The sequence below is a fragment of the Dipodomys spectabilis genome, unplaced genomic scaffold (assembly GCF_019054845.1).
Source record: "Dipodomys spectabilis isolate Male_0828 unplaced genomic scaffold, ASM1905484v1 ptg000360l, whole genome shotgun sequence".
NCBI lineage: Eukaryota > Metazoa > Chordata > Mammalia > Rodentia > Heteromyidae > Dipodomys > Dipodomys spectabilis.
Window position 1 is genome coordinate 3,576,288 of NW_024871037.1, and position 12,789 is coordinate 3,589,076.

Consider the following 12,789-nt stretch of genomic DNA (forward strand, 5'->3'; position numbering starts at 1 on the left):
TGTTTTCCCAAAATGAGGAAGAAAAAAAAAAAAAAAGAAAGAAAAGAAAGAAACAGAAGAATATTCTTTCTCTCTCTCCTACATCAAGAAAGGGATGAAATACTGAAATACTGGAGTAATATAATCCGATGTAGCATGGTGCCTGGAAAATAATACTTTTTGTTTACAAAAAAAAAAGAGAGAGAGAGAGAAAAAAAAAGGGAAAAAGAAAAATCTAGAAGAGTTCGAACACTCCTCGGGCTCCCCAGAGCTTGAGATTTTTTTTTACCTGCCAAAAGTAAAAAGTAAAACTCCCATCTGTGGATATGTCTTTTTTAAAAAACAAAAACAGCCAGATTTCACTGGCCTATCAGCAGAATGCAGGTGTCCTGGGTAAGAAATGGGGGTCCCTTTCTCTGGCTCCCTCAAAACCACGTGTCATCTGAGGGCCACGGTGTCTTTAACACGTCCGGCCGATGGTCAGGCTTGCTGACCAGTGAGCTCAGCCTCTGCTTGGGCCTGGTCTCTCGGAGCACAGGCCGATCGATGTGTGTGGGGTGCCTTCCCCTCCCTCCCCCCCCCCCAAAAAAAAGCAGGCCGGGGTGCAGTCCTCACGTGGACTCGAGCGTGTTGAGGGGGAGCAGGTTGTGGTTGGTGGGCGTGGAGAAGTAGAGTTGCTCGCTGGGCGCATGGTTATCACATGGACTGCTGAGCCCCAGTGTCCGCTCAAAGTCCAGCAGCTGTCCCATGAAGTTGAAGTTGGGCGAGATGTTGGATTTTTTCCTCTTGACGAAATCGTATGCGTCGTTGAGGGAAAGGTTCATCTTCTGCATCAGGTAGGCCACGGTGACGGTCACCGAGCGGCTGATGCCCGCCAGGCAGTGCACCAGGACCCCGCACTTCTTGGAGCGGGCTTCGTCTGAATGAAGACATGTCGGGGTGAGGGTCAGGGGGATCGACACGCGTGGGCACAGGGGTCACCGATCGCCGCCTGGTGCCTCACTCCCCACCCCCACCCCCTTCTTTTTCTTTTGTCAGTCCTGGGACTTGAACTCAGGGCCTAGGCGCTGTCCCTCAGCAATTCGGCTCAAGGTGAGCGCTCTACCACTTGAGCCACAGCGCCACTTCTGATTTTCTGGTGGTCCACTGGAGATAAGAGTCTCATGGACTTTCCTGCCTGGGCTGGCTTTGAACCTACATCCTCAGATCTCAGCCTCCTGAGTAGCTAGGATGACAGGCGTGAGCCATCAGCGCTGGGCCTGCCTAACTCTTGTGGGATGTATCTGGTCAAACCCAGGGTGGCGGAGCTGGCAACTTGGGGCTCTGCCACACTTGCCTCAGTTTCCTCATCTCTGCCTGTCCCGAGCATTTTTTTTTTTTAAATTTTTGGTAGGTTGTGGGGCTTGAACTTGGGGCCTATGCACTGTCCCTGAGCTTTTGTTCCTCAAGGCTAGCATTCTACCACTGAGCCACAGCACCACTTCCGGTCTTTGAGTGGTTCATCGGAGCCGGGTGCTGGTGGCTCACGCCTGTCATCCTAGCTACTCAGGCTGAGATCTGACGATCGCAGTTCAAAGCCAGCCAGGGCAGGAAAGGCCTGGAGACTCTTATCTCCAGTAAACCACTAGAAAACCAGAAGGGGTGCTGTGGCGCAAGTGTTAGAGCGCCTGCCTTGAGCTGAAGAGCTGAGGGACCAGTGCTCAGGCCCAGAGTTCAAGTCCCATGACTGACTACATAACTAAATAATTAAATAGTCTCACTGGGACTTTTCTGCCTGGACTGGCTTCGAACCTTGATCCTCAGATCTCAGCCTCCTGAGTAGCTAGGATGGCAGGTGGGAGCCAACCGGGTGCCCGGCTCTCCTGGGCTTATTTATGCACACGGCCCTCCCTCACTGAGTAGCAGGAGCCCGTGGGCCTGACACTGTCGCTGCTAATCTACCGGTGGCACCAGCGACGTACACACGGCACTGGTGTCACCCACATCCTTCTCGGGGTCCTGTGTCCCAGTGGCCAGTAAAAGCCCAGAGACAAAGTGACAAGTCTCAAGGCCACAGCCAACTCGAGCACCCCACAGCCTGGTGGCCGGGGTGGGGGAGGATGCTTGTGTTCTTGATGTGGTTCCCATGGGATTCTCCCAGAGTTCCCTGGGAAGCGCCCCCCCCCCCCTCCCCACCAGGCTGCTGCTCGGGAAGGAAGTGGGGCAGGCCTGGCCCTGCTCTCTGGCCACACCAGCATGTGTGCGCTGCCCTGCCCGGATCTCCAGGGAACGGGATGCTGCTGGCCATGCCTGAGGTTTGTCAAGGGGCGTTGCTTAAGCCCCGCCCACTTGAGTGATGCCTGGGCCGGCTCCCAGCATAGCCACGTGGCTCTAGCCAGTCCTGGCTCCTCCTCCTCCAGCCTCCCTCCCCCCAATGCTGTCCTAGGACACAGAAGCTCAGTGAACACTGGCTGTGCTGCTAACTCCTCCAGGACCTGGCTGGATCAGGATGGGACAGCCTGATTTCTTTTGTTAGTGTTTGGTGCCAGTTCTGGGGCTTGAAGTCAGGGTCTAGACGATGTCTGCTCAAGGCTGGCACACTACCACTTGACCTTCACCTCCCATTGGGTTTTTTTTTTTTTTGGTGGGCGGGAGAGGGGGAGATAAAAAGCATTTCCCAGACTTTTTTTGCCCAGGGCAGCTTCAAAGTGACATGCTCAGATCTCTCAGCCTCCTGAGGAGCTGGGATTACAGGGGTGAGCCACTGGGGTTCTTGAGATCTTCACTGATTCCAAGCCCGCTGGGAGCCACGCACACAGTTGGCACTCCATTAATGCTCTCCCATAAGATGAGGCTGCAAAGGCTCGAGAAGAGCATCTCTCCACATCTCCGCTCATCCCAGGGCTAAGCACATAGTAGTTGCTCAATGCACTCTGAGGGATTGAAAGGTGTTTCCATGGCAGAACTGGCAGAGGAGGAGGCAGATCGGCCCTAGGTGGAGGCCTGTGGGTCTGACCTTGAGATTTGGGATGAGGTGGGAGGGAGGGATGGAAGGGGGGGTCCTGGGGAGAGGCCTGGGGGAAGGGGGCTGACACAGGGAAGCAGGCAGGCTAGCCCCTAACCCCAGTGGACCTTTTCAGGGTGTGGCTTGATCCTGTCTCCTCTATCTCTGCATCTTGTTCAGTCATTCATCTCTCCCCACCCCCCCATGAGAAAAGAACTATAAAAGCAAGCCAGGAGTTGGTGGCTCACGCCTGCATCCTAGCTACTCCGGAGGCTGAGATCTGATGACTGTGGTTCAAAGCCAGCCCAGGCAGGAAAGTCTGTGAGACTCTTATCTCCAATAAACCACAAGAAAACCGGAAGTGGCGCTGTGGGTCAAGTGGTAGAGTGCACTCTGAGCTGAAGAGCTGAGAGACAGCACCCAGGCTGAGTTCAAGTCCCACAACCAACAAAAACAACAAGCTGGGTGCCAGTGACTCACACCTGAATGCTACCTACTCAGTAGACTGAGATCTGAGGATCGCAGTTCAAAGTCAGCCCAGGCAGCAAAGTCCGAGAAACTCTTCTGTCCCTCAGCTCTTCAGCTTAAGGCTAGAGCTCTACCACTTGAGCCACAGCACCATTTTTTCTGCGGATGTGGTGCTGAGGAATCGAACCCAGGGCCTCATGCATGCAAGGCAAGCGCTCTACCACTGAGCCACCTTCCCAGCCCCGCCGTGAAACTCTTATCTCCAATGAACCACCAGAAAATCAGAAGTGGCGCTGTGGCTCAAGTGGTAGAGCTGCAAGTCTTGAGCTGAGGAGCTGAGGGACAGCGCCCAGGCCCAGAGTTCAAGCCCCACAATTGACAAAACAACAACAACAAAAAAGAGTGGCTCACGCCTGTCATCCTAGCTACTCAGGAGGCTGAGATCTGAGGATCAAGGTTCAAAGCCAGCCAGGGCAGGAAAGACCATGAGACTCCTATCTCCAAGAAACCACCAGAAAACCAGAGGTGGCGCTGTGGCTCAAGTGGTAGAGCACTGGCCTTGAGCTGAAGAGCTGGGGGACAGTGCCCAGGCCCAGAGTTTAAGCCCCATGACTGACAAACAAACAAACAAAATCATCTCTGAGCCTGTGTCTGCCTCCCCCTCCCCCTCCCCCCCCAGGACAGCTCAGATGCCTTCTGGCTGTACTCTTATGGCAGGGTTGGAAGCTCTAAGCAACCCCAGTGGCGTCCCCTCCCCCAGACCCCAGCTTCCTTCTCTCCCCGCCGCCCCCACCCCCAACCCCCCACCCCAGGCACCTCATTTTGCTTCCCAGTAAGCGGATGAGGCTAAGGAAGCCTCCCACTTCCTGTTATTAAAGCTAGCCCGGCCCAGCTGACACCAAATGCCCTCCGCTGGACACGGCTGGCCGGCCAGCCGCCATCAGGAAGAGGCTTGTTCAGGTCACCCCTACTCTGCCACAGAAGGCTAGGCAGAAGCACTGGGGTACCAGGCCCGGGGAGGAAGGGGTGAACGCTTGTCCTGGGCCTGCGTCCCTTTCCCCAGAGCCTCAGGAACCCCACAGGCCAGGGGAGATGGCCGAACCGCCTTCAGTTGGCCAAGAAGCCAGCTGAGGCTGGGAACCCTAACTGTTCTCAGCCTTCCCCGACTTTCTCCACATATCACCCCCCCCAACCCTGCCCCTGACTCTAAGCAAGGCCCACAAGCTGCTAAGCCTAGCTGGGGTCCTACAGAGAGGGGGGGGGGGATGGGGGGGCCTCCCACTGGGGTTTCATTTCTAGCAACTTCCCTCAGCTATAAAAATGAAGCCCCAAGCCGGGCAACGGTGGCTCCCGCCTGTCATCCTAGCTACTCAGGAGGCTGAGATCTGAGGACCACAGTTCAAAGCCAGCCAGGGCAGGAAAAGTCCATGAGACTCTGATCTCCAATGAACCACTCGGAAAACTGGAAGTGGCGCCGTGGCTCAAGAGGTAGAGCGCTCGCCTTGAGCTGAAGAGCTGAGGGACAGCGCCCAGGCCCTGAGTTCAAGTCCCACGACCAGACCCAAATCAATCAATAAGATAAAATGAAGCCCCAAAGAGAGATACCGCGCCAGCCCCCATCCTGGAGAGAGACGCACATGTAAACATCCACGGAGGCGTGATGCACACTGCAACCAAGCAAGCAAACGAACGAGACCCGTGTGAAGTCCCCCCCCACCTCCCCACCACCCCCAAACAGTAACAAAGCCAGAAACAAAAACAAAAACAAAAGCAGAAGCTGGACCACTGCGCGGCCATGAGGCATCTCCCCACAGCTGGAAGGTGGGGATCCCAAGGCTGCTCATGGGGAAAAGTGGGGAGAGGGGGGTCTGGTCAGGCCCCAACAGGTATAGGCCTGAAGGCCTGTGAGTCACAAGAAGCGCACACCCACCCATGGGGGTGCGTGCTAGCACATGCCAGGTGCACACAGGTCTAGACAGGCCCGCAGGTAACCCAGATGGGCAGGGGTGACACCCAGCAACTCTGCACACACCTCGACGCCCACCCACCCACCCGCCCAGCCCAGGCACACCCCGCAGACAACCTACCAATGAAGCTGATGGCCTCGGGGAAGAATTGGGAGAGGTTTTGGCTCCAATGGTCAGAGATGGGAATCTGCTTGTAGGTGAACTCGCCGCCATGTTCGAAGGCGTTGGGGAGATTGGGGGTGACGTTGAGGATGTACTTGATGCCGTATTTGCCTAGCACGTCCAGGTTGGTGGAGTCCTTAGCGCAGCCAAGGTAGAGGTAGGGCAGGATCTGGACGGGGAAGGCCGGCTGGCTGGAGGGCACGGGGCTGCCGTCCGACTCGGTGGCACTGCTGGGCAGCTCTCGGTCTGACTCGCCGTCCGAGCAGTCTGAGCTGATCCGGAGGCCCCCCAGCCCCAGCACCGAGGTGGGCGGTGAGCCGCTGGGCGACGATGAACTGTCCACGTTGGTCTCGCAGTGCTCCGAGTACTCGTTCTGGAACTTGTTGAAACCACCTGTGGCCAGGGGAAAAAAGATGGATGGGTCCCCGTGGGGGGAAGAGGGCTGGTCCAAGTCTAACTTAGGATGGGTGGTATGAGGTTACCCAGGGCCAGCGATCTCCTGTAGAAAGCCCCCCCACCCCGCCCCTCCCCACGACCAGGGCCAACCAACGGGGGGGGCCTTCTCAGTGTGTTCTGTCCATCAAAACCGTGCCCACATTCCAGATGAGGAAACCGAGGCCTGAAGCCTGGTGCCCCGCTCCCATTGCCACAAATGCCCGGCTTCAGGGCATTTGAGGACAGGGCCCAGCTCTCTCTCTCTCTCTCTCTCACACACACACACACACACACACACTCAACACCTGGCAGCCTGCAAAGGCCTCTTCCAGATGAGACACATCTGGATCAATCCGGGAAGGACTGGGGGGGGGGGGGAGGGCATGCCCATAGCACACTCCTGAGAAGGTGTGGGGCGGGGGGTGGAGGAAGGGATCGTCTGCTCCCTTCCCCGGAGCAGCAGTGGGTTTGTGACACTCATGCCACAGTTCCATTTCTTCACACTCCCTCACCCTCCAGCCCCAGTGTTGGACCCTTAGAGGAGGTTGGCCATGGCCGGGGGTGTGTGTGTGGGGCGGGGGGGGAACAGAGAAGATGGGGAGCGCCCCAGCTAGGCACGGGCCCTGGCGGCTCCCCCCTTGCCTCCTGCCTGCCCTGCTTGGCTGCTGCTAGCGAGAGGCCATTTTGGAATGTTAATTGGAAACATCGGCTGTAGCCACTCGTGCCCCCCCCCCCCCCCATTCCTGGTCTGTTGCCTCTCCCCCCCCCCCAACCCCTCTCCAACCCCCTTTTCCACAAGCTCTAGAGCAGCTGAGAATCTGAAGGCCCTGAGGAAACCTGGGCCCGAAGCGACAAGGTGGGGGGGCCCACTGGGGTACTGTCTAGATCCTTCTCAAGTGCCACTCAACAGGAGCAATCCCTGGGGCTGTACGGCGAGGACACAGGCATTGGGGATGATCAGAGAGGGGGGGGTGGGCACCACCACCTTTTAGGGGACACCACTTCCAGATTAGACTTTTTTTTTGGAGGGGGGAGGAGGAGGAGGAGGAGGATGGGGATGAAGGGAGGTCCCTGATGGTTGGGGAAGGTTTACAAGAAGAGGCCTTGCCCCCTCCCTTCACCTCTCTCCCCCTTTAGAAGAGAGAGAGAGAGAGAGAGAGAGAGAGAGAGAGGAGGGGAGGGGAAGGAAAACCCTGCAGGGGAGAGGGAGGAGGAGGAAGAGGAAGAGAGGGAAGGCGGATGCCCGGCCAAAGGGGCGACGTGGCCTGGTGGTGGTGGTGGTGGTGGTGGTGGTGGTGGTGATGGGGGGGGAGTATTGGGGGAGGGGGCTTGGCCTTGAGCACTGGGGAAGCCTCCACTCTAGAGGGGGTATGTGGAGGGGGGGTGGAGGGAGGAGGTGGAGGGGTGTGTGTGGTGGAGGGGGGAAGGAGGTAGAGGGGTATGTGGGGGGGAAGGAGGTGGGGGGTGTGTGGTGGGGGATGGGGGAAAGGAGGTGGAGGGGGGGGTGTGGTGGGGGATGGGGGGAAGGAGGTGGAGGGGGTGTGGTGGGGGATGGGGGGAAGGAGGTGGAGGGGGTGTGGTTGGGGGGAAAGGAGGTAGAGGGGGGTGTGGGGGGGGAAGGAGGTGGAGGGGGTGTGTGGTGGGGGGAAAGGAGGTGGAGGGGGGTGTGGGGGGGGAAGGAGGTGGTGGGGGGGGTGTGGTGGGGGATGGGGGGAAGGAGGTGGAGGGGGTGTGTGGTGGGGGGGAGGAGGTGGAGGGGGGTGTGGTGGGGGGAAGGAGGTGGAGGGGGGTGTGGTGGGGGGAAAGGAGGTAGAGGGGGGTGTGGGGGGGAAGGAGTGGAGGGGTGTGTGTGGTGGGGGGAGGAGGTGGAGGGGGGTGTGGTGGGGGGAAGGAGGTGGAGGGGGTGTGTGGTGGGGGGAAGGAGGTGGAGGGAGGGGTGTGTGGTGGGGGGAGGAGGTGGAGGGGGGGTGTGGTGGGGGGGAAGGAGGTGGAGGGGGGTATGTGTGTGGTGGAGGTGGTGGGGGGAGGGAGGTGGAGGGGTGGGGGGGGGGAAGGGGTATGTGGTGGGGTGCTGGAGGGGGGGAGGAGGCGGAGGGGGGCAGTGGGGGGTGTGCTGGAGGGGGGGCAGGAGGGAGGGGGATGCGGGGCGCTCACCTTGGAGGTAGTAGGCCTGGCAGCCGTCGTCCGCAGCTTCTGCAGGAGGAGGCCGAGGACCGAGGCGGGCGCGCCGGGCTCGGGCTGCGGCCAGTCGGCCGTGGCCTCGTCGTAGAGCAGCACGGTGGCGGCCTTGCAGCGGGTGGCGAAGCGCTCCTTGTCGGCGTGGTTGGGGATGATGGAGCGGATGGGCAGGTTGCCCTTGCGCAGGCGGCGCAGCATGAGGCCCGGGATGGCCAGGTTGATGGCCGTCTCGATGTGCGACGACTCGAACAGCTCGTGCGGGCGGCAGTCGAGCAGCAGCAGCGAGGCGCCGCCCGCGCGCCCTCCAGCTCCGCCTGCAGCCACTCGGCGCTCTTACACGGCATGGCGGCCGCGGGGGACCCCGACCCCGGCCCGGGGCCGCCGCCGCCGGGGCCCGGGGCCGCCCCCCGGCCCGCCGCCCGGCTCCGAGCCCGCCCGGCCCTCCCCGATCCCCGCCGTCCCCGAAGCCGACATGTGCGCCGCCCTCCACGGGGGGACGCGGAGCTGGTTTTTCATGGAGGGAGGAGGAGGGGGGGGATGATGATGATGATGATGATGGAAGGTGTGTGTGTGTGTGTGTGGAGGGGACGGACAGACAGACAGACAGACACCCGGCCCCCCTCCCCCCCCCCCCGGGAGGAAGGGAAGGGAGAGCCGGGGAGGAGGGGGGGGAGAGGAAGGGGGGCGCCCGGATCGCGGTGGGATTCTGACTCTCCCCCCCACCCCACCCACCCACACACACCCCCTCAACCCACCCCACCCCACCCCGAGCCCTCGCGACCAAGCTCCCGCACCCGAGCGCGCGCGCGCGCGGCCCGCCCCAGCCTTCCCTCACCCCCCACCCCCCCCTCCACCTCCTCCAAGGCGCCCGATCCCCCCCCGCCCCACCACCACCACCGCCGCCACCACCGCCCCTGGCTCCCCTCCCGGCCCCGGCCTCCCCCTCTCTGTCTCTCCCCGCGCGCCCGCGCGCCCCGCGCGGCCTGACAGCCCCGATTCAACCGCGGCCCGGCCGGCCGCGCGCCGCGGCCGTCCTCCACGGAGGGGCGGGGCCTGCGGGAGGGGCGGGGCTGCGGGAGGGGCGTGGCTTGCTACCGGGGGCGTGGTCTCGCCGGCGGCGGCGCCTCCCCCCCCCCCCCACCCGCCGGCCTTAAAGGCGCCCCGCGGCTCTCATCCGGGACTGTCTTCTTTGAAGATTGTCCCCCCCCCCCCCTGCTCCCCACCCCGGGCGGGAGTCATTAGGGTGTGGGGAGGGGGGGGATCCAGCCCCACTCAGCAGCAGCCGTCCCCCTGACTGGCTGGGACTCCCCCATATCCCTACGGGGAGGAAGGGAAGGGCCATCCTCATTCATTCTTTTCAAACCGGTGTTCATTCAACAAAATGGAAACACTGAACGCCCTACTACGTGCCCGGCACCGTTAAGGTGACTCCCCCCCCCCCCCCTCATTCCAGGCGGAGCGCGAGCCCTTTAAGAAAGCTTTACCAGCGGGTGAGTGGTGTGTGTGCGCGTGCACCTGTGTGTTCATTATAATCAGCTTTCCTTCTCCTGCCCCCCACACCTCCTCGCGGTGCACCAATCAATGTCCTCGGTGGGCGGGCACGCGCGGAGCAAACGGCCAATCACAGTCGGAGGCGATGAGGTGGGGGAGGAGGCGGGGCCCACCGTGGGTTCCGCCCAGGCGCGGGGAAGTGGGCGGGGGCCCCACTCCAGCCAATGCGGTGTCCTGGACGGCTCCAGCGGGGCGGGGCCGGGCCGGGCCGTGGAGTGTGAATGGATCCTGCAGGTAGGCCTGCGAACAAAGCGACTCAAGTGTATTGCGCGTGCGCAGAGCTGCCCTGCACCTCTTCTCCCCCCCCCCCCCCCACCTTCCTCCTCTTCCCCAGCCATCCCCACCCAGGGTGATCGCCCCTTGGGAGGGGGTTATCTACCTGGTCCTCTTTCCAGGGTGGATGGAGGGCTTGAAGATGGTGAGGGTTCCCTCTTCCCCCTCTTCTTCCTCTCCTCTTCCTTTTTATACCAGTCCTGGGGCTTCAACTCAGGGCCAGGGGCTGACCTCTGAACTCAAAGGTGCACACACACACACACACACACACAGGTCTTCCAATCTAAGGATGGAGGATGGTGGACTCATCAAGGTTGTGTCAGCTGGGTTGCTGGTGGCTCACGCCTGTCACCCTAGGCTGGGATCTGAAGATCCTAGTTTGAAGCCCAGCCTGGACAGGAAAGTTTGACTTTTTTTTGTTGTCGATGGTGGGGCTTGAACTCAGGGCCTGGGTGCTGTTCTTTTGGCTCAAGGCTAGTTCGTGCTCTACCACTCTGAGGCACAGCGCCATTTCTGGTATTTGATTGGAGATCAGAATCTCACGGACTTTTCCTGCTGGCTTTGAACTGTGATTTTCAGATCTCAGAGTAGCTAGGGTGACAGGCAGCCTGGGTGCCTGGGGCTTAAAGGCCTTCAGGTAAGCCACAGCCATGGCACCACGTGGTCTCACAGCCTCTGCCTTGGCCCTCCTGCCCCAGTAGGGCCGAGCCAGAGCTCCTTCAGCTGACCGTTGTACAGATGGGAAAGCTAAGGCCCGGGAAGGGAAGTGCCTTGCCCAAGGGCCTGGCTCTGGGCCCAAGTCAGTTACCAGGCCTGGGGTGAGTCACTGTGGTCCAGGTGATGGACGGGAAACACACCAACACCGCAGGTGGGGAAGGAGATCTAGGGGAGGTGGAGGCTAGCCCGGGGCTGGAGTGAGGAGTTCCCACACATCCCATGGGCCTGCTCACCAGATGCTGCTTCTGCTCTTTCCTTTCTTTCTTTCTCTCCTTTCTCTCCTCTCCTCCTCCTCTCCTTCCTCCTCTTCCTCCTCCTCCTCCTCCTCCTTCTTCTTCCCCTCCTTTTTCCTATTCTTCTTTTCCCTCTTCTCCACCTCCTTCCCTCTTCTTCTTTCTCCTCTTCTTCTTTTCCTTCATTTTTTTTTTTTTTTTGCCAGTCCTGGGTCTTGAACTCAGGGCCTGGGCACTGTTCCTGAGTTTCTTTTGCCCAAAGCTAACACTCTACCACTTGAGCCACAGCACCACTTCCAGCTTTTTCTGTGATTGTGGTACTGAGAAATCGAACCCAGGGCCTCATGCATGCAAGGCAAGCACTCTACCACTGAGCTAATTTCCCAGCCCTCTTCCTTTTGTTGTGCCAGTCCTGGAGCTTCAAGGCCGGGCACTGTCCCTTACGTTTTTCACTCAAAGCTGGTGTTCTACCACTTGAGCAACTGCTTCACTTCTGGCTTATTTTTTTTTTTTTTGCCGGTGAATTGGAAATACAGGGTCTCACAACTTTCCTGCCTTTGGTTGGCTTTGGATCATGATCCTCAGATCATAGCCTTCTGAGTAAGTAGCTAGAATTACAAATGTTGATTAAAATATGCCCAGCCTACGTGAACCTTTTTTTTTTTTTTTTTTGTCGGTCGTGGGGCTTGAACTCTGGGCCTGAGTGCTGTCCCTCAGCTCTTCAGCTCAAGGCGAGCGCTCTACCACTTGAGCTACAGCGCCACTTCCGGTTTTCTGGTGGTTTAATGGAGATAGGAGTCTCATGGTCTCTCCTGCCTGGGCTGGCTTTGAACCACGATCCTCAGATCTCAGCCTCCTGAGTAGCTAGGATGACAGGCGTGAGCCACCAGCGCCCGGCTAACCTTCTTATCTTTGTAAAGCCACTTGTGCCAGGAAGGGTCTGGAAGTCCATACGCGCTGAACAGCACTAGTGGGGAGGTAGGAAGGGGAGACCCTCCTAACCCCCCATAACACACACTCTCTCAGCCCAAACAATGGCTCATGCCTGTCATCCTAGCTACTCAGAAAGCTGAGATCTGAGAATCATGGTTCAAAACCAGCCAGGGCAAGGAAAGTCCATGTGATTCTTATCTCCAGTGAACCACCAGACAACTGGAAGTGGCGCTGTGGCTCAAGGGGTAGAGCGCTCGCCTTGAGCTGAGGAGCTGAGGGACAGCACCCAGGCCCAGAGTTCAAGCCCCACAACCCCCCCCTCCCCACACACAAATGCAATGGAGTTGGGGGTAGGGATACCCTGGTTCTATCTTTGTGAAACTTTACTGCCCCTAAGCTTTAGGATTCAGAGAGGTGGAAATTAAAAGAAAAATAATAATAAAGGAAATCTTGATAATGAAATCAGTCCAGGCTTTGAGGCCGGGTGAGTGGAGGAAGACAGGAATTCCCAGGGCACCTGGCAGGCGGATGTGCCCCGGGCCTGGGCTAGGCCTGTCTCTGATGGGCAGGTCTCTGGGTAGCTGCTAGGGGCTTACTTGCCTCATTCATATCCTGCGCTGCCTGCCTGGGCCTGTCTGGGCCCCTCCTGCCAGCCCACGCAGCCCTGTTTTTCAGGAATCCCTCCTGTGAGCTGGTGACAATGACCTTCATCGTGATGGGATTGCTGGAGAAATAGCCTGGGAACCAAAGCTTGATGCCTCATCCCCTACAACCCCAACTCAAGTCTCACACCCAGTGCCATCATCCCACACAACCATCACCGCTGTCCAGCTACCAGGATTCACTATGAACGTTTGGGGGGGATGGGGGGGTCCCCTGTTCTTGCTACATGCACCCCAAGGCTTTTCCC

The 12,789-nt window shown here is 59.5% G+C and overlaps 1 protein-coding gene across 1 annotated transcript; it reads right to left on the reverse strand.

Moving 5' to 3' along the window:
* Positions 1-13: 13 nt before the first annotated feature.
* On the reverse strand, positions 14-8,743 carry Dusp7 (dual specificity phosphatase 7). Its single transcript, XM_042666115.1, is given in 6 exon segments — positions 14-898; positions 5,518-5,952; positions 8,149-8,181; positions 8,184-8,469; positions 8,472-8,561; positions 8,563-8,743. Coding segments are annotated over 6 exon segments (1,278 nt in total). The 5' UTR covers positions 8,689-8,743; the 3' UTR covers positions 14-590.
* Positions 8,744-12,789: the final 4,046 nt, after the last annotated feature.